This window comes from Zootoca vivipara, chromosome 3 (assembly GCF_963506605.1).
Source record: "Zootoca vivipara chromosome 3, rZooViv1.1, whole genome shotgun sequence".
In the NCBI taxonomy this organism is placed as follows: Eukaryota; Metazoa; Chordata; class Lepidosauria; order Squamata; family Lacertidae; genus Zootoca; species Zootoca vivipara.
In genome coordinates, this window is record NC_083278.1 from 54,508,565 (window position 1) to 54,530,897 (window position 22,333).

The 22,333-nt window shown below is 41.5% G+C and overlaps 1 protein-coding gene across 1 annotated transcript in view; it reads left to right on the forward strand.

The window, feature by feature from the left end:
• Positions 1-2,905: 2,905 nt before the first annotated feature.
• The window catches only part of TPD52L1 (TPD52 like 1), a 30,470-nt gene continuing 11,042 nt past the window's right edge, over positions 2,906-22,333 (forward strand). Inside the window, exons 1-2 of the mRNA XM_060272663.1 lie at positions 2,906-3,005; positions 17,460-17,575. Coding sequence (XP_060128646.1) covers positions 2,984-3,005; positions 17,460-17,575 — 138 coding nt within the window. The 5' untranslated portion in view covers positions 2,906-2,983. The remainder of the gene's footprint in view (positions 3,006-17,459; positions 17,576-22,333) is intronic.

A 22,333-nucleotide genomic window follows, 5' to 3' on the forward strand; every position in this document is an offset into this window, starting at 1 on the left:
TGATTTGGGATTTGGTTGAGTCCTTTAACAGATAGGGGGAAATAGATATAACATTTATGTTCATATGTTTGTTTTACACTTGGATAATGGTAGGTTTGGCCTTGGAAAATTTACAGAAATAACCTGAGAATGAGAAAAGTTGTGTGCTATCCTTTACTGTACTGATTCACTACATGGTTTTATTATTACTATTATTTATTAAATTTGGGTACTGTCCTTCATCTATAGATCTCAGGGTACTTCACAGCATAAAAATACAAGGAACACAAAGCAGTAGTTTGACTACTGTAATTCACTCTATGCGGGGCTGCCCTTGAAGCTGTCCCAGAAACTCCAGCGGGTGCAGAATGCTGCAGTGAGGCTCCTCACGGGGTCCCTGCCATGGGAGCATATTCACCCAGTGCTCTTCCAGCTGCACTGGCTCCCGGTGGAGTACAGGGTCAGATTTAGGGTGCTGGTTTTGACCTTTAAAGCCCTTTACGGCCTAGGACCCTCGTACTTATGGGACCGTCTCTCCCGGTATGCCCCGCGGAAGACCTTAAGGTCCATAAACCTTATGGTTTATAGTAATACCTTAGAGGTCCCGGGCCCGAAGGAAATCAGATTAGCCTCTACTAGAACTAGGGCCTTCTCAACACTGGCCCCGACCTGGTGGAACACTCTGTCCCCTGAGACCAGGGCCCTGTGGGACCTGATTTCTTTCTGCAGGGCCTGTAAGACAGAGTTGTTCCGCCTGGCATTTGGCCTGGAGCCATCCTGATTCCCTCCCCCATTTTCCCTTTCTTTTTCCCTTTTATGAGACTGCATTTTTAATTTTTAATTAAATTTTGATGTATGTAGTCTTGTTGTTTAGTTGTATTTTAATCAGTTGTTTTATATTTTGTGTTAGCCGCTCTGAGACCGGCTTTGGCTGGGGAGGGCGGGGTATAAATAATTTAGTAGTAGTAGCCCTGAGTGCTCACTGGAAGGACAGATCCTGAAGCTGAGGCTCCGATACTTTGACCACCTCATGAGAAGAGAAGACTCCCTGGAAAAGACCCTGATGGGAAAGATGGAGGGCGCTAGGAGAAGGGGACGACAGAGGACGAGATGGTTGGACAGTGTTCTCGAAGCTACGAACATGAGTTTGACCAAACTGCGGGAAGCAGTGGAAGACAGGAGTGCCTGGCGTGCTATGGTCCATGGGGTCACGAAGAGTCAGACACGACTAAACAACAACAGTAGTAGTAGTAGTTATCCTTACAAGGAGACAGAGTGGTTAAAGGGCTACTCATAGCTACTCATGCAGGTTGGATCACAGCTGAGCATGGATCTGAACCTGTCCCAAACACCGCTCTCTGGCCACTACACTAATAATAATAATAATAATAATAATAATAATAATAATAATAATAATAATAATTTATTATTTGTACCCCACCCATCTGCCTGGGTTTCCCCAGCCACTCTGTGCAGCTCACAATAGAATACAGTGGTACCTCGGTTTACAAACACAATTGGTTCCAGAAGTCTGTTCTTAACCTGAAGCATATTTAACCTGAAGCGAACTTTCCCATTGAAAGTAATGGAAAGTGGATTAATCCGTTCCAGATGGTCCGTGGAGTACTCAACCTGAAGCGTACTTAACCCGAGGTATGAGTGTAATTGTTCTGGAAGTCCATACTTAACCTGAAGCGTACTTAACCTTAAGCGCACTTTTCCATTGAAAGTAATGGAAAGTGGATTAATCCGTTCCAGACAGGTCCGCGGAGTACTTAAACTGAAAATACTCAAACCGAGGCGTACTTAAACTGAGGTATGACTGTATTAAAAATATGTTAAACATTAAAAACTTCCCTAAACAGGCCAGTCACTGAAGTTTCCTCATCTGTGCACTTATGTATTTGCATTAAATAACACAGCCACCTTGCAGTCTTATAAAAGTAACAACATCGTTATAAAAACATACTGAAGCAGCAGCAGAAAACAGAAGAAACTGCCCAGCCGATTCCAGAAATAAGCAGCAACAATGACTCTCAGAACTAATCAAGAAGGAAGATCCACTGGAGCAAAATGGCTTTCACTAACTTTCTAAGAGTGGTTACAGGTAGGTAGGCGTGTTGGTCTGGCGTAGTTGAAACAAAATAAAAAAATTCCTTCCAGTAGCACCTTAAGAGACCAACTAAGTTTGTCTTTGGTATGAGCTTTCGTGTGCATGCAGACAAAAGAATCTGAAGTATCTGAAGAAGTGTGCATGCACAGAAAAGCTCGTACCAATGACAAACTTAGTTGGTCTCTAAGGTGCTACTGGAAGGAATTTTTTTGTTTTTGTTTCTAAAAGTAAAAACTATGGGGATTTGGTGTGCCTCTTCAGAAAAAGAAGTTGCAGCTCCTTGCTAGCATGGACTCCCTCAGAGAAGTGGGGTGGGGAGTAAGCAGGACATGCAGGGACAAAAACATCCTCTCACTTAAGCTGGGTTTTAAAAAGTCATTCTTATAAAAACAGCGCGGTGCTTTCACTTGTCATTAGAAAAATGGGGAACCTATGAGCCAGACTGTTGAGTCATTTTTCACATTTCAGCGATAGGTACTACATGCAAAACAATTAGGCGATAGTACATCGATCTGAGGCATTTTAAACGTGCGTTTTCCAGCTGAAGGTCGCGCCTCCACGCCACCTGCCCGCCGGGGCGAAGAGAAACGTGTTGACCACCGCGCAGCTTGTCACGTGTATAAAAGCGGCCCCGAGGGAGGGCGGCCGGCCTGGCGCGTGGGTGCTGGGCGGGAAGTAGGCCTGCAGGTGGCGCTATATCGAAGCGCCTCCCTGCGTGCGTGAGAGAGCGAGAGGGAAGGAGCCGAGCGAGCGCGAGCCGGTAGTGGCTGAGGATTAGCAGGAGCAACAGTCGCGAAGAGCGGGAAGCGGGGCAGCGCTCGAGTCGCCAGGGGCCGCAGCGAGTCTCTCCCCAGCCGAAGAAGCGGATCCCGGAGGGCCCTGGAGGGGGAAATGGAAGCGCAGGCGGAGGAAGGTCAGTTCCTTCGGCGGCCAAGCGGTTCGGAAAGGCGCGCACGCCTGTTCCTTTCTGGAAGCGGTGTCACTCCGCTCTCCTTTCCCCTCTCAGTTTTGCGCTCGGTGATCTATCTATATCTATATATTGGAGTGGGGGGTAATGTTTTGGAATCCACACCCCACCCTCATTCTGCATGATAGAAGGTAGAAAAAGTTTTGAAGAGACCCGCATGGCAAAATTTGATGAATAATCGGTTGTTTCTATGGAAAGTGTGAGGTCCACTGTTCTTTCTTTCCTGTGGCTCGGTAGAGTTATGGATGCTATTATATATATATATTCTCAAGGTACATTTTTGAGTGCTTCGAGCAAAGGTGTCTCGCTTTGCTGTGATTAGCTGAAGTCGGAGCTGTTTCCTGAGAATCAAAACACAGCTGACCACCTTGAATGGCCGGTTCTCTTCTTGTCCAAACTGCCACATTTGAACCTTAAGAGAATCCAGTAAAATCGCCCGCTCCCTCCACTCCACTTATTTCTCATAAAATGCAATAACTGGACTGTTTTAGTGTGTGACATGCTTGCATGTTGTGTGCTTAGCGTAACAGCTGTGGAGCACAATCCTGAAGTTGAGTCCCATTGTGTTCAGTAGAATACATTCCCATGTAAGCATGCATTGGTTAAGCTGCCATCCCGGTTACTTTCCAAGCACGATCCATTCACCACCACCCTGAGCAAGTAATAATTCTATTGTCGTTCTTCCTCCTCCTCCTTGGACTTAGTGTATAACGTTTCAGTACTGTAATGTGTTTTTAAAATGCCCCCCTTTTGTACACTAAAACAGCAGTAGCAACAACAACAACACACTTGTATTTTCCACTAACATTTTTTGTCCTCATCCTGGGATAGGAGTGCTGGTTACCTGTCGCTCACAGAACGAAAGTTCCTTTGTTGACTTGGAACGTAGGGAAAGCAATAAATAATTTGTTTAATTAAAGGCTCTCATGGGCTTTGGGGATGAAACAACTTTCACAATACCTTCTGAAGTTTTATTTTGCTAATGATCATCTGGTTGATGTATAAACCATCTTTCCATGAGGGCTACTGCAGTATTATCTCTCTAGGGCTTTGCTTGGATTGCTGCATAACAAGCTTGGCAATTCAAAGCAAACTGTTGTAATACCTCCTAAAAATCTACTGCTCCATAAACCTTATTCCTGATCATAGCTTTTGCTTTATTGACCAATAGTTTTCTCTGTTTGCTGTGTCTATGTACACATCAGATTTATGGCAGATTTCATGCATTTTAGTTCAATATGGGTAGCATTAAAATGTCTGCTATTAGTAGAGGAATATCTAGTAAAATTAGAGCTTTTCCATGCAGCATTTGCTTCTTAATGACCTCTGTCCTCACAGTGGAAAGTATAATCCTCTTCTTATGACTCGGTCAATCGCATGCACACTGCTGAGTTGTTTCTAGGCCTAGTAATCACTGCAGAATATTCTCCACCTTGTATTTTTAAGTGAAAAGAAGCACTCTTCCATGTCAACGTATCTGAAAATGTTTGGTTTCTTTTTCTTGAGGGAGAAATGTGCATAAACCTCTTCCACCTGCCTTACGACAGGAATAAAATTTTAGAGCTCCTTGTTGATGAAATATGTATGCTAGTAACCGTGTTTCTCATATTATAAGACACGTCTTATATTTATTTTTTCCTCAAAAAAACACACTATGGCTTATTTTCAAGGGATGTCTTATTTTTTTCCTCCTCCTCCTGCCGCGGCCGGCATTGCTGCTGCGCCTATCACTGTGTCTTATTTTCGGGGTATGGCTTATATTCCTTGAATGCTTTAAAATCCTGCTATGGCTTATTTTATGGGTATGTCTTAAAATATGAGAAACAGGGTAATTAGTCTCAAGAACAATGCAAGTGGTGTTCTTAATTCACCATTACTTGTCTTTGTTAATCATCTGAATCAGTGTTAGAAACTGAGATATGAAAGCTAGGAGCTAAATGGCACCTTAAGCCTAGGTTATAGGGGCAACAACGGAATGTCCAGGTGCACATTTTTATAAAAAGAATACAAAGCTGGAAATAATGAACTGCAACTAAAATATTATGTTTATTTTTCACAGGGTCTAGTCCTTCCCCATATATTCTTAAGAAGGTCTCTTCTCCAGTCTTCAGAGAGTAGCTGGAAATGGGGTGGCAGAAAAAGGTCCTCATTTCCTTCCACTCTGCAGTTTTAATCTGAAATTAAAGTACTGCACCCAGAACTCAGAAACTGCTCGCACTAATGACATTTCCCATCGCAAAATGCATTTCAAACACTGATCTGAATGTAATTGGGCTCTGTTTCACACCTCAATCCTATGTTTACTTATCTAGGAGTATTGATGGAATCTTAACTCCCAGATGGGCCTGTTGGGATAGATTAGGTCAGAATGTGACAAATCCCCACCGCCCCACAGCTGAGCTGGCCTGAACCCAGTATAAATGACTTTAAAACAGTGTGGAGGTGCGGTTGCCTTGGCATCTCTAGCCCTGTGCTCACAGCAGCCTAGGCAGAAGTGGAGGGACAGGCAGATGGTTGCACTAGCTTGCAGCTGGTTCAGCCAACAGGCCTGGCTCAGATACCAGGCTAGCTTAGCCCTGTCCCTTCACTGCCCCCCCCATTTTGTGGCTCTGCTTGTGGGCAGATGGGTAAGGGTGTGTGCCAACAGGGTGATGCTTGCATCATTCTGTAGGCAGGATGGGGGGGGCATCAGGGCTGGGCATCAGTACAGCTTTGGCCATTCTAACACACACCCCTGCCAGCTCAGGTCAAAGTAGTCTGGTTTGCCTTGCCACCCTGGCATATCTATTCCTGCTGGCTAGGAGGCAACTCTCCAGTGCAAGTTATGCTGGTGTAGAGGGCAAACTGTATCCTAACTCTGTTCATTCGTGAGTTTCATCCACATATCTTGGTGTAATGCCTAAGGATTTTTTTTTTTCATTTCAGCAGGCATTTTATGGTTTTTGTTTTTAACTGATTTTTGTTGTTGTTACTTCAATGTTACTGTGCACCACTTAGAGACTAAGGTGTTAAGTATCAAGAAATAAATAAAATAAACTTACAGTTTCAAAAATGCAGGTGTAATGAAATTCATCTCATAGGACAGGCAGCAAATATTGCCACTCCCCCACCTCCACCCCCCACTAGATGCAGTTAGGCTGCAACTTGTCTTACACAGGAGAGTTGTCCCGTCATATCTTCACTGGTTAGGATTGCTCTCTAAGCTCCATTGCACTCAGCTGAGTACAGTGAATTGAGCAATAATCTCTACATGGTGTATAGATGTAGCCTATGTACTGTATAGTTTAAGAAATTGTCCACATGTAGAGCCACTGTCAATTGTAAATCTCAGTTACGTGCATCTACACAAGCACAATGTTGCCCCAGCACCTTCCTGTGTGTATTTACTCAGAAGTACCGGTAAGTGAGTTTTATGTACATATGATTGTATCCTAAGCACACACACTTTCATGCCATAAGATGGAATTCAAACGTAAGAAAAGTGGCAGATGGGCAGCAACTTACGGATGATCGCTGCAAAAAAAAGAAGAAGAAGAAGAAGAAGAAGAAGAAGAAGAAGAGGTAACTGCGTGCACCAGTTCAAACCCTTTAGCCCCTAGCCCCAAGAGCCACTTTCTACATTCCTGCCCTGTGATAGCTTCATGCACAGCCTTCCCTCAAGTATTGTCAGATTACTGTATAAATGCTCTGCTATAACTTGCTTTCCTATTTAACAGATGTGAGCCTGGGAGAAGCTCTTATCTGCAGTTTTACTCAGTGTGTGGCATTTAATTATTAATTGTAGATCTAAATGGGCATCAAAGGCCAGAGCACTCTCTGTTCACCTCCCTTATAGTGTCAGCAAAATGACTTAGCAGTTAAACCTTATTTTGAGGGATTACCCAGAATACATGTAGTGCTTGTGCTGCTTACATGCTTTCTACATATTCTTATTCTGTGGGGCCTGTAAAGGGGTATTTATTTTGTTGTTGTTGTGAAAAGGTTATGAGGGGAGGAAAAGGTTGGTGTATTGTTTGGTACCCACACAGGGAACAAGCATTTTCAAGTAACAGGCATGCTCCTTGAACCCTTTGTTTAGTGGTTTAAAGAAGCTGATTAAACAAAATGAAAGGGTTTTGAACTGCAGTTCTTGGCTTGTCTAATAATTCTAGCTTGGATTGCAGCACAATGGGTTCTCCCCCATTTTTGGCTTGCTTCCCATTTTGTAAATGGAATTCATCAGTAATATTCTGAAGCATTATGGTAAATTCTTCACCACAAAAGACAACTGGGAATATATTAAGAGCTGATGAGCTGCGGCATGTAATTTGAATTTGTTCATATCTCAATCTCACAAATATCCTAGTTATCGCCATGTCAGATTTGATAGGTCTGTTGCACTTGGAGCCAAACTAGAACAATCTGCATCTATGGCCATGCTGTCTAGCTCTAGAGTCTGAGGGAGGCTCCTTCCATTGACTTGGCTGGACTAACTGCCATTTGGCTCCCCCCCCCCCAAAAAAATCTCTAACTACTCCCCAAATGATTATTTTTAACATGGTCATTAACCATTAATGTAACTTTGGGAAGAACCGGTGCTCAATTTGTAAGCTTATACATTTTTACAGTGCCGAGAATGCTATACTATATACCAGGCATCCCCAAACTTCGGCCCTCCAGATGTTTTGGACTACAATTCCCATCATCCCTGACCACTGGTCCTCTTAGCTAGGGATCATGGGAGTTGTAGGCCAAAACATATGGAAGGCCGCAGTTTGGGGATGCCTGCTATATACTACATAGTATTTTTATAATTAACTAGCTGGCCCTGCCACACGTTGCCGTGGCTAATCCCTGTGACTGCCACCCCCCTGTGTCGATCCATGACGTATCACGCCCCCTCTCCCCCCCACCCCGGGTCATCCCTGTGACTGGCCCCACCGTGTCCTGACCTATCTCGTCCCCTCCGACCCCCACCCAGGCGAGTCAGTACCTCCATTCGGCCTAGTCTGTAAAGGCTTCGGCCTAGTATGTAAACGGCAGCCAAGGTGCTGTTGAGAGGGAAGGTTCTTTTCCCAGCATGCACTTTTGGGTGAGTTGTGTGTTCTGTAACACTGGTTTGGGGTTTTTTACGTGGCGTAGGTGTGACATCTGTCTTAGCAAACTTCGTAAGTGTAATCTCACGGTAGCATGGGACGTTGTGTGCAAATTTGAATGCTATCAGTCAAGCAGTTTCGGTGAAAAGTGGAAACACACCAACCTGCCGTTTTTACATTTATATATATATAGATAATGGTTGGAGACATGGTATCAGGTGCCATGGAGAATGGCACTTATGGAGAAGTGAATTCAGAAAGAGCCATGGAACAACCAAAGATGATTTGCATACTATATGAAGCAATTTCACTGCTTACACTGCGAAAACTAAACAGAATTGTAATCCACCCTTAACACATGGGAGACCTTGGACAGCTACAGATGACTCTATTGCTTGTGTAATGTTGACTCTTGATTTTTGTTATGGTTATTTTTTTGTGTTTGTACCTGCAAAGCAAATAGTCATTCTTTAACAGCAGCAGCAGCAGCAGTAGTTTGATACTGGTTCTTCAGCCCCTTGTCTGTCTTGTTGAGCTGTTATGAGATTTTTGTGAATTTTGTCATGTTCTGACCTTTTATTATAAACATATTAATACAGAATCTCTTCCATAATGAGTCCAATGTTTATAGTGTCTCACTGCTAAAATACTGTTACAGGTTTTCAATCAGAGTGGAGTTATTAGTGTGGATTGCCTGAGTCAATACTTAGACTTGACAAAGGAGCATTAACATTCTATGACATTCCACTGATGTACCTCCATGGGAGCTAAGAAGACTAGGTGACGGTCAGTAGAGAGCAAGAGTAGACATGCACTTAAATGTGCAGTGGGTAAGTTATCTGGGTGTGTGAAAAGAACAGAAGAATGCAGCTTGGGTGAGACTGAGTATTTACAAGGTATTTTACATGCACCTCCCTTTCACAGGGTAGCCTCTTTTTAAGCTTACAATCAATATATTGTAGCTCATATTTTGAGTGATTTGGTATCTAATAAACCTGATCCAGGGTCTGTAAATATTTATATAACGAAGTTTGCTCAGATCCAAATCTTGATTAGATACATTCATTTGCTTTCAGTAGGAATACCATTGGGTGTGTTCAGACGATTAGATTCTGACTTAATATGCAAGGATGTGCAGTAACTGTTCCTTTACTCGTCCCTTCACATGAGTGGCAAAAGAAACCAGGAATCATGATTAATTGCATCCAAACAAGCTAAAATCTTAAAAAGCAGAGACATCACCTTGCCTACAAAGGTCCGTATAGTTAAAGCTATGGTTTTCCCAGTAGTGATGTATGGAAGTGAGAGCTGGACCATAAAGAAGGCTGATCGCTGAAGAATTGATGCTTTTGAATTATGGTGCTGGAGGAGACTCTTGAGAGTCCCATGGACTGCAAGAAGATCAAACCTATCCATTCTTAAGGAAATCTGCCCTGAGTGCTCACTGGAAGGACAGATTGTGAAGCTGAGGCTCCAATATTTTGGCCATCTCATGAGAAGAGAAGACTCCCTGGAAAAGACCCTGATGTTGGGAAAGATGGAGGGCACAAGGAGAAGGGGACGACAGAGGACGAGATGGTTGGACAGTGTTCTCGAAGCTACGAACATGAGTTTGACCAAACTGTGGGAGGCAGTGGAAGACAGGAGTGCCTGGCGTGCTATGGTCCATGGGGTCACGAAGAGTCGGACACAACTAAACGACTAAACAACAACAAGCTAAAATCAGAATCCAACTTTAAGGCTTGTTTGGAAGCTGCTAATTGTAGTTCACAGTTTGGACATGAACAGGAAGCTCTGGTTAATTGGTACTGTACTTGCAAGTTTATTTTGTCATTTGCATAAAAAAAGAAGTGGAGGATAAAGGAGCATGCAGACGGAAGTGATGCGGTTGCATGCAGCTTGGGCACTTCCTAGTTTATTAAGCCAAAATTTTATTGTCCCAATGCAAACAGTCATTTTGCCGAAGAAATGTTGAACCACTTTGTGCATTATTAATTATGTCAGCATATACTTGACTTAAAAATCAGTTTGAACCAAGAGTTTTGTTCCTTGTTCCACATTTTCTATAACAGAGAATAGAAATATTTTCCAGGCATTCTGACATGCCAGCAAATGTAGGACAAAACCTTGAGGGTTTAGATACTTGCTTTCTTGTATTTGTTGTTATGCAGCTTATATTTAAAGCACTTTGTGAGTCTCATTTATCAAGTAGTAAGGTTTTAGCTGGAGCTTTCTCTCTATCTCCATTCCTTTTCTCAACTTGGAGATCTTACTTTTCCCTTGGTTGACAGGGTAGTCTATGACTAGCTGCTCTTTTTTAATTTTTAGAGTAGAATTAATTGTAATTGTTAATATTTGTATGCTGCTTTTCCAACGGCCAAGTTCAGCTCAAAGTGGCTCAACAATAAGTATTAACAAATACAAACAGCACTTCCTAATACAAAAGAATTATATAAAAAGGTATAATAAAACACAATAACTCAACCAAAACAATATAGAATAGCAAAACCACAAAATATGAATCAAGCACACTGGATAAGTATTAGGAATGCCAGTTAACCCTGCAACCAAAAAGGGAAAGGACCAGAATTGAACAAGTGTTCTGACAAGTCCAAAAGGAGAAGATTGTTTTACTTTATTGAGAATCATAAAGATTGTCATTCTCTGTCATCAGCCTTTCTTTTCTTTTTTCATAGAGTTGATCTGAAGGTTCCAGTATCTGTGTTTTATGAATAACTTTCTTGTTTCCTCTTTTCTGTAGGTTTGGGTAAGAGTTCTTCCACTGTCAGGGAGAATGTCACATTTGCTAATATTTTATTGGCCCTATCCTAGAAGTGAGAGCAGAAGCAGCCTAATACAGGCATCCCCAAACTGCGGCCCTCCAGATGTTTTTGGCCTACAACTCCCATGATCCCTAGCTAACAGGACCAGTGGTCGGGGAAGATGGGAATTGTAGTTCAAAACATCTGGAGGGCCGAAGTTTGGGGATGCCTGGCCTAATACAACGTTTCCTCAATCTCTGAAAAAGTGTGAATTATGACAATGAGTCCAGTATTCCTTTCTGGGTTCATCTGTTCCTCTTAACTTCTGTTAACTCTGGTACAGATAAATCTCTAGACTTAATTGAACCATTGTTTAGACTAGAACCTCTGTATCATTCAGGGCCCTGGATTAATGGCATTGTCCTGAAATAAAATATTTTAAGTAGCATTATTTTCCCCAATTTGTACAACACCACTCTAGCAGTTAATCAACAAAGCAGTGGCAATTTGCTTTTAAAGATCTATTGACTTCAAATATTAGTTTAAGCAGCAGGAAAGAAGTATAATAAGGCTCTGCACTGCCTGTAGAGAAATGAAATTGTGCAGTTGGCTTGAGTACATATTGCTGAAGGGTGGCATTTTAACTAAAAGAATTTAAGCAAATGTGAGAGCATTTGGCCACTACCCATAATCAAGCAGCTGTTTGGGAGGAAGCAGAGAACTCCTGTAATTTCCAAAGTTTCTTTCTGTGTTGTTTCTTTTGAATGCGCTTGATGTGCCATTTAAGTTGTCATAAGGTCTGAATTAATTAGGTGCACAAGCTGATGATAAAGAAGGTTGTACATGTGATGGAGAGAAATAGAAATGTAGATCAGGCAGCAACAGACAAACATATGTTAGCTGGGTCAGCATGTGCTATACTTCATGGATAATTTGAAGCTGACATTTTACAGTATGTCTAATTGAGCTACCCCATGTACCCAGAACTTCTCACTGTTTTTTCTAAAATATATACAACATGTCTATTAAAATACGGTACTGTATTAAAATACTTTACGTTTCTGACATTGTTGGGCAATGCCTGTAAGCCCCAGTTAAGATAATTGGACCAGGTTTGGTGCAGCCATGATTATTGGGAAGCACAGAATTATTTATGGGCTTGAAAATACTGGATAATGAAAAGTGGCAGCACTGTACTTGTGCTTGACATATTGCTTCAAACCTAGACAGGTTTTCTTGCTGGGCTTTTTGGAGCTCTGGAGAGATCCCCCCCCCCAATCACATTGTCACTGTGATGGGTAAACTCTATTGTCCCACTGCAACGTATATAAAAGGATTGAAGTCTTGTGCCATTTAGAATATGGTCATCTATTAAGGGGAATATTAGCAGCACCATTGGAACAATGCTGTAACTGTATTGATACCCTCTTAGAAGGATTGTGCCGCTCAGAAATCCATTCCACCTGATGGGAGCCACTTTAGAAGTACTGTGGCACTATCTGCTGGGATCAGCAAGGGTATTGATTCTATTTTGTCCCTCACAGTGTTGTTGTCTTTAGAAGGAGTGTTGTTGTCATCATAGGGATGATGATGATGTTGATGATGATCTGTTGTACTCAGTCCAGGCATCTCCTTTCCTTCTGTGGCAGCTATGTTCTTTAGAATTAACACTGCAGCAGATCTAGAGGGTTTGGGCTATTGATGCAGTCACAGTGCAGATCAGTTTAGTGTACAATAGGAACGAATAGTTCAAGTGACTTGGGTGTGCTGATTTCAACTCCGCCCCTTTTGAATTTCTGTTCAGGTTTCCAGGTGGCTAGATGTCTTTAAAGTGGATGTGTGGAGTGGGGAAAAGGCTAGTGGCAGTCTGACTGAAAGTGGCTGACTTTGAAAAGTGACAATTTGGTTATCCATATGTCATCATTGTATTAAAATACATTAATGAAGCAATATCATAACAGTAGAACTTGAAAAATCTCAAGGCCTCGAGTGATCAGGTGTATAGATATCTGGGCCTAGCATCTAGGATTTGAAACATGTTGCCAGTCCTAGATCCTAGAAATACTCTGTTTACTCAAGTCTAATGCACCATCAAATCTAATGCACACCTCAATTTTCAGAACCTTGAAACCAAAAAAACTATTAGCTGCCGAATGTAAATTTGCCATCAAATCTAATGCACACCTTAATTTTCGCAACATAATTTGGCCAAAAAAGATGAGCATTAGATTAGAGTAAATACCATATGTCTTAGTGTGAGATGAATGCAGTGTTTTGTACTAAGTGCTTCCTGTTTGCCATCCATTTACATATTGTACTTGCTACTGGAATCTAATCATTATGAAATAAATAGTTGCATAAAAAGATATTTAGGCATGATGTCATGCATTTCAAAGAATGCTTGAATAGTATTCTGATCTGTTGCTCAGAGGAAAGTTAGAAAGGTTTGCAATGTGACGCTTCTGAAACTGAACAACAGAAGAGCTGCCTTGGTATAAAGCCACAGAGAAGCATATTTATGTTATAGGTAAAGGTAAAGGGGCCCCTGACCATCAGGTCCAGTCGTGTCCGACTCTGGGGTTGTGGCGCTCATCTCGCTCTATAGGCCAAGGGAGCCGGCGTTTGTCCGCAGACAGCTTCCGGGTCATGTGGCCAGCATGACAAAGCTGCTTCTGGAGAACCAGAGCAGCGCACGGAAACGCCGTTTACCTTCCCGCTGGAGCGGTCCCTATTTTATCTACTTGCACTTTGATGTGCTTTCGAACTGCTAGGTTGGCAGGAGCTGGGACCAAGCAATGGGAGCTCACCCCGTTGCAGGGATTCGAACCGCTGACCTTCTGATCAGCAAGCCCTAGACTCTGTGGTTTAACCCACAGCGCCACCTGGGTCCCTTATTTATGTTATACTGAAGACAATTCTGGGGATTTGGGGGCAAAAGAATTCTTAAAAACTTGAACGTCAAAATATATTTTCAAATTTGGGGGATATTATGGCTCAGTTGATTTCTGGGAGCTATCAAGGGTTTATCCACAGTGTTGCTCTTGATGGGGCAACTCCCTCTGAAGGAGCCGGTACATAGCTTGGGAGTACTTCTGGATCCTTTGTTGTCACTTGAGGCTCTATGGCCTTCCATCAGCTTTGCCCATATCTGGACAGGGATAACATAACTTCCATCATCTAGGCTCTGGTAACCTCTAGGTTAGATTGCTGTAATGCACTGTACTTGGGGCTCCCTTTGAAGCCAGTTCGGAAACTTCAGCTGGGGCAGCATTTGGTGACCAGGTGGCTCATTGGGGCAAGGCGGTTTCACCAATCCTGACCCAACTAATTGGCTGCCAATTAGTTTCTGGGTCCAGTTCAAAGTGCTAGTTTTGACCTATAAAGCCCTAAACGATTCAGGGCCACAATACCTCAAGGACTGTTTCCTCATATGAATTGATTCAGACCCTGTGATCATCATCTGAGACCCTTCCTTGTGTTCCTTTCCTACGAGAGATCTGGGGGTGGCAACATGAGAATCAGCGTTTTCTGCAGTAGCTCCCCATTTGTGGAATGCCCCCAAGGAGGCTTACCTGGTGTCTTCATTACATATATTTTGGTACCAGGCAAAAATGTTTCTCTATAACCAGGCCTTTGACTAATTTGCATACTATGGCCTTTTAAATGTGTTTGTGGGAGGGCGATAATTGGTTTTTTGTTTTTATTATGTATTTTGTATGTTTTATCTTGAATTTTTATGTTGTGAACCATCCATCTATGGATGAAGGGCAGTACACAAATAATAATAATAATAATAATAATAATAATAATAATAATACACCTTTATTTGGTTTGAACAAATGTCATCTGCAGTTTCCGAGGGTTTATATAGGAATGTCTAGAGATTATTTATTTGTAGGGGTGAATCAGTTGGGGACATGCCTCATCTGTCTTATTGGTTCATTTTTACAAGGAACAAATAACTAAAAATATTTGGCTCAGTTTCCAGCTGGACATGATTCATTGGTCTATTTGACAGAAAAATGGATTTCAGCTTGCTGTTACCGATAGAATAACAACAGGGAAAAGTGGCTATATTTGCTTTCACGGTGGTGAAATTGCAGAAATCTTAAATGGAAACGGAAGGTATAGATTGCTACAAGGATAGCAATCATAATTTTGTGTGTTAGGACTGCATTTTATTGATATTAGGAATGCCAATACATCTAAATTGGTGCTATGGTGTCCTTATGACATTCTTATTTCTGTTAGGTCAAGACAATAAATATATACACAGATGGCAACATTTGGGAGCTGGGCTGCTTGTTGCTTAGCAGCATATTTTGAAGGGAGAGTAAGAAGATGAGTACTGTATAGAAATTCCTTCAGTAGCACCTTAAAGACCAACTAAGTTTATATTTTGGTATGAGCTTTCGTGTTCATGCACACTTCTTCAGATACACTAGAAACAGAAGTGTCAGACCCTATATATATACAGAGGGTGGTGGGGGTGGGTGGGAATGGGAGATGGGCTGATGGGAGTGGTAAACCTGTAGATGGGTGTTAATGGCTGCAGCTCATACCAAAATATAAACTTAGTTGGTCTTTAAGGTGCTACTGAAGGAATTTTTTTATTTTGCTTCGACTCAGACCAACACGGCTACCTACCTGTAACTACTGTATAGAACAAATTCTATGTACACAGGTCTCTTTAAAGAGAATATTCCTTCTTTTGACAAGTTTTAAATGGAAATGTCAAGTGAAGCTAAGAGGCTAGGTACATCATTCAAGTATATTTTATGTACAAAAGAAACTAGATTGCAAATTTCAGGTCTTGTCCATGGAGCATGGAGGACAGGGTGCAGACAATTATTGTGCATGTAAAAAGATCCCAGATTCAGTTACTCTGTGTTGCGTTTAAATAATTTTTTTTACAGAAAGACTCATTCTTGCTGGTACCATCTTAATATTTACAACCAGATGAAGGTTTCATTTTTGTAATAATACATTTTCAGAGTAGTTTTTACAGTTATATTAAAAATTACTGATTTGGTTATACTGTTAGAAATACATAGACTGATAATTATGAAATTATGGTGAGGTTTAATAGTTTAACTGTTTATATTTGAACAACTTTTCTGCTTTACTTTATTGGAAGGAGAAAAATAATAATTTCCTCAGTAACAATTTAATCAATTTACTTAACTAAAACAATAACATTATAGCATATGTATCCATGTTTGTTAACAATGCAGTTAAACAATTTTTTAAAAAAGTTTTAGCGCACATGAAAAACTTAAACAAATCCTTATTTCCTGATGTTAATAGCCTTTGGACTATAATGTAACTTAAAGAAAACTATCTTAGATTTTTCCTACAAAAGCATTTTCTTTTAAAAATCTAATTTAAATAAAAAAAATTAAATTTTTTTAAAAATCCTATTTAAATAAAAAAATCATTGATTTTTATCCACCCTGGTTCCCACTAACTTTTGCTATGACAAAACTTGTGTGATAATGTCTCCTAGCAGAAGAGTGGATGCTCTCAATAAAATAATTTTATTTTCAACAATGTGTTTCTCTTCTCCATGCATATAAGTGGTAATTAAAAGGTATATATTTCATTTTTCAAATCACCACATTTTCCAGCAAGGTAACATTGTGGTTATATTCTGGGTGCCAGTACACCGTAGAATGTAGACTGTACACTGGCGCTTGGGTAGCTCTTTCATGTGGGTTTTTATTTCTCCTGTACAAATTGATTGTATGTGTTGTGACTTGAAATGGCCTTACTGGAAACAAAAGACTGGTGTGCACATGCCGTGAGCTATGTGTAAAAATCCACTTGGCTTAAAAGAAGAGCCCTTCTGGATCTAGGCCGGTCTAGTCTAGCATTCTGTTCTTACAGTGCCTAAACAAATGCCTGACAGAAGCCTGCAAGTGGGACAGGAGGGCAATTGCACTCTCATATTCTGCAAGTTGGGATTTGGTATTCATATGTCATCTGATGTACATAACTATTTTCCCTTGTACATATTCTAAATTGGGAATAAAGAGTCATTGTGGATCAAATAAAGAAGTCCCCAAACGTATTTTGATAATCAGACCTAATTTTACATCTTTCCAGTACAATTGAAATAAATTGTTGTTGTTGTGTGTGTATCTCATATACGTTATTTCAGCTTGTTAAATATTTAGACATTGGCTGCTCTGGGTTTTTTGTTTGTTTTGCTTCTGTTCTTTTGCTTTGTTTTATGATTTGGTGCTGAGTCCTTGCTGAAAATGGCAGCAGCAGTGCTGAAGCTAGCAATGGATTTCCAAATTGTCAAGCAGAGCTCTTTTCCACCTCTGGAACCTACCGGTAATCACCTGTTAATCAGATATCAAATCTGACTCATTCTGCACACAAAGCATTTGCTATTCTTCTACATGATGGTCCCTCCTTGTTAAGATCCTTACTAATTCAGAAAAAAAAAGATTTAAAAGAGATTTGAACAAGCATAAAGCGTTTTGTTTTGTTTTAACAAGTTTGCATTTCCTGTCTAGGAAAAAAAATCTCTGAAACTTGTCATCTTACTTTCAAAGGTCTGTTGGAAAGGCAAGTGTTGCATGAAGTAGATGAAGACATGGTCACTGATGTTGATTTTACCAACATGATTTCTGAAGAAGAGCAAGAAGAATTAAAAGCTGAACTTGTCAAGGTAACGTTCTTTGTCTCCTGAATGTTGTTGTTGTTGTTGTTTAGTCGTTTAGTCATGTCCGACTCTTCGTGACCCCATGGACCATAGCACGCCAGGCACTCCTGTCTTGCACTGCCTCCCGCAGTTTGGTCAAACTCATGTTGGTAGCTTCGAGAACACTGTCCAACCATCTTGTCCTCTGACGTCCCCTTCTCCTAGTGCCCTCAATCTTTCCCAACATCAGGGTCTTTTCCAAGGATTCTTCTCTTCTCATGAGGTGGCCAAAGTATTGGAGCCTCAGCTTCACGATCTGTCCTTCCAGGGAGCACTCAGGGCTGATTTCCTTAAGAATGGATAGGTTTGATCTTCTAGCAGTTCATGGGACTCTCAAGAGTCTCCTCCAGCACCATAATTCAAAAGCATCAATTCTTCGGCGATCAGCCTTCTTTATGGTCCAGCTCTCACTTCCATACATCACTACTGGGAAAACCATAGCTTTAACTATACGGACCTTTGTCGGCAAGGTGATGTCTCTGCTTTTTATGATGCTGTCTAGGTTTGTCATTGCTTTTCTCCCAAGAAGCAGGCGTCTTTTAATTTCGTGACTGCTGTCACCATCTGCAGTGATCAAGGAGCCCAAGAAGGTAAAATCTCTCACTGCCTCCATTTCTTCCCCTTCTATTTGCCAGGAGGTGATGGGACCAGTGGCCATGATCTTGGTTTTTTTGATGTTGAGCTTCAGACCATAATTTGCGCTCTCCTCTTTCACCCTCATTAAAAGGTTCTTTAATTCCTCCTCGCTTTCTGCCATCAAGGTTGTGTCATCTGCATATCTGAGGTTGTTGATATTTCTTCCGGCAATCTTAATTCCGGCTTGGGATTCATCTAGTCCAGCCTTTCGCATGATGAATTCTGCATATAAGTTAAATAAGCAGGGAGACAATATACAACCTTGTCGTACTCCTTTCCCAATTTTGAACCACTCAGTTGTTCCATATCCAGTTCTAACTGTAGCTTCTTGTCCCACATAGAGATTTCTCAGGAGACAGATGAGGTGATCAGGCACTCCCATTTCTTTAAGAACTTGCCATAGTTTGCTGTGGTCGACACAGTCAAAGGCTTTTGCATAGTCAATGAAGCAGAAGTAGACGTTTTTCTGGAACTCTCTAGCTTTCTCCATAATCCAGCGCATGTTTGCTATTTGGTCTCTGGTTCCTCTGCCCTTTTGAAATCCAGCTTGCACTTCTGGGAGTTCTCGGTCCACATACTGCCTAAGCCTGCCTTGTAGAATTTTAAGCATAACTTTACTAGCGTGTGAAATGAGCGCAATTGTGCGGTAGTTGGAGCATTCTTTGGCACTGCCCTTCTTTGGAATTGGGATGTAGACTGATCTTCTCCAATCCTCTGGCCATTGCTGAGTTTTCCAAACTTGCTGGCATATTGGGTGTAGCACCTTAACAGCATCATCTTTTAAAATTTTAAATAGTTCAGCTGGAATATCATCACTTCCACTGGCCTTGTTATTAGCAATGCTTTCTAAGGCCCATTTGACTTCACTCTCCAAGATGTCTGGCTCAAGGTCAGCAACCACACTACCTGAGGTGTACGAAACCTCCATGTCTTTCTGGTATAATTCCTCTGTGTATTCTTGCCACCTCTTCTTGATGTCTTCTGCTTCTGTTAGGTCCTTACCACTTTTGTCCTTGATTATGGTAATCTTTGTACGAAATGTTCCTTTCATATCTCCAATTTTCTTGAACAGATCTCTGGTTTTCCCCATTCTATTGTTTTCCTCTATTTCTTTGCATTGCTCATTTAAGAAGACCCTCTTGTCTCTCCTTGCTGTTTTTTGGAAATCTGCATTCAGTTTCCTGTATCTTTCCCTATCTCCGTTGCATTTTGCTTGCCTCCTCTCCTCCGCTATTTGTAAGGCCTCGTTGGACAGCCATTTTGCTTTCTTGCATTTCCTTTTCCTTGGGATGGTTTTCGTTGCTGCCTCCTGTATAATGTTACGAGCCTCCATCCATAGTTCTTCAGGCACTCTGTCCACCAAATCTAAATCCTTAAACCTGTTCCTCACTTCCACTGTGTATTCATAAGGGATTTGATTCAGATTGTATCTTACTGGCCCAGTGGTTTTTCCTACTTTCTTCAGTTTAAGCTGGAATTTTGCTATAAGAAGCTGATGATCTGAGTTACAGTCAGCTCCAGGTCTTGTTTTTGCTGATTGTATAGAGCTTCTCCATCTTTGGCTGCAGAGAATATAATCAATCTGATTTCGATGCTGCCCATTTGGTGATATCCATGTGTAGAGTCGTCTCTTGTGTTGTTGGAAGAGAGTGTTTGTGATGACCAGCTTGTTCTCTTGACAGAACTCTATTAGCCTTTGCCCTGCTTCATTTTGAACTCCAAGGCCAAACTTGCCAGTTGTTCCTTTTATCTCTTGATTCCCTACTTTAGCATTCCAATCCCCTGTAATGAGAAGAACATCCTTCTTTGGTGTCATTTCTAGAAGGTGTTGTAGGTCTTCATAGAATTGGTCAATTTCACTTTCTTCAGCTCCGGTAGTTGGTGCATAAACTTGGATTACTGTGATGTTAAAAGGTCTGCCTTGGATTCGTATCGAGATCATTCTGTCATTTTTGAGATTGCATCCCATTACAGCTTTTGCCACTCTTTTGTTGACTATGAGGGCCACTCCATTTCTACTACAGGATTCTTGCCCACAGTAGTAGATACGATAGTCACCCGAACTGAATTCGCCCATTCCCTTCCATTTTAGTTCACTGATGCCCAGGATGTCTATATTTATTCTTGTCATCTCATTTTTGACCACATCCAGCTTACCTCCACTCATGGTTCTTACATTCCAGGTTCCTATGCAATATTTTTCTTTACAGCATCGGACTTTCCTTTCGCTTCCAGGCATATCCGCAACTGAGCGTCCTTTCGGCTTTGGCCCAGCCGCTTCATCAGCTCTGAATCTACTTGTACTTGTCCTCCGCTCTTCCTCAGTAGCATGTTGGACGCCTTCCGACCTGAGGGGCTCATCTTCCAGCGTCATAACTTTTATATGCCTGTTGTCTTTGTCCATGGAGTTTTCTTGGCAGGGATACTGGAGTGGCTTGCCAGTTCCTTCTCCAGGTGGATCACGTTTAGTCAAAACTCTCCACTATGACCTGTCCATCTTGGGTGGCCCTGCATGGCATAGCTCATAGCTTCTCTGAGTTATTCAAGCCCCTTCGCCATGACAAGGCATTGATCCATGAAGGGGTGTCTCCTGAATATGTCATCTTAAACTAAGGGCTGGTTTTGGAAATCACTGCTGATGCCAATCTTTTCCATGCAATTCTCCTTGGGCACATTCCTATAAAAGCAATTGCATGAATTTCTTACCCATATACCATGACTGTATGCCTTACCACCATATGTGTGAAGTGGTTCCTGCATGGATTGAGCAGAGTTCAACCTTTTTCTAATAAAATATAATGAAAGGCAGGGCAATAACTAGCCAAGAAGTCCCCTTCCTTAAACAGAAGCATTCTTGCATATGGATTCATTGAGAACGTAACCAATGCAGTAGAATGGATAGTGTGCCCAAATCCCAAATTTGGGGTGCCCTGTCCAGCCGTGAAGTGCTTTGGGCAACTTTCATGTATCAGTTTTTTTCCTGCCGTACAGTTTAATAGAATAAAATGGAGTGATTCTGTGTTTCCACGTATGTTACTCGAGTTATTTGGAGAAAGAGCTTGGATATAAATGTGATCAATAAAATAACATTGAACCCATCAGTTCAAAATACACAAATGAGCTTTCTTTGATTAATATACAGTAATACTTGGAAAATAAAGTATTTGTTCTTTTATTTTTTTGTCTCCACCACCCCTTTTTGAGTCATAAAAGCAGGCATAAATTATTTTGTGTTTCACTTGTATAAGTCTTTGTTCCCCCCCCCCCATCTTGCATTTTCAGTGATGTGAGCAGAGGTTAAGGCCTTCATCCTCCAGGCACATCCCACAATACGTATTGTTTGTAGTCACAGCAGTTCATGGTATCTAGGCCAGCTCAGATCACAAGACTGTCCTAAATTGTTCACAGCATTCAAATGGTATATAATTACATTGTTCAAAGGAAATGCATTGGGGATTTGCATTTTGAAATGCTTGGAATTTTTCAGAATTTACTAAGTTTCTGGAGCTCTAATGAATTCATTCTATTTGGAGTGGCTGCTGTACTTCCAATGGGAGTAGTTTGCCTTCTGGTTTTCAGTGCCTTTGAAAACATTTCCCTGTATCATTGCCTTAAAAGCCTTAGAACTGTCACATCCCCATCTTAAGATTTTCCCCAAAGCCCTGATTCCCCACTTCCCAATTATATTGTACTGCACAGGGGTCCCCAAACTAAGGCCCAGGGGCCGGATGCAGCCCAGTCGCCTTCTAAATCCGGCCCGCGGACGGTCTGGGAATCAGCATGTTTTTACATGAGTAGAATATGTCATTATATTTAAAATGCATCTCTGGGTTATTTGTGGGCCTGCCTGGTGTTTTTACATAAGTAGAATGTGTCCTTTTATTTAAAATGCATCTCTGGGTTATTTGTGGGGCATAGGAATTCGTTCATATTTTTTTTTTCCAAAATATAGTCCGGCCCACCACATGGTCTGAGGGACAGTGGACCGGCCCCTTGCTGAAAATGTTTGCTGACCCCTGGTACTGCATTTCCCAACTGCATTTTCCCAGTTGTATTGTTTCTTGAATAATCCACAAAGTGTACAGTGAA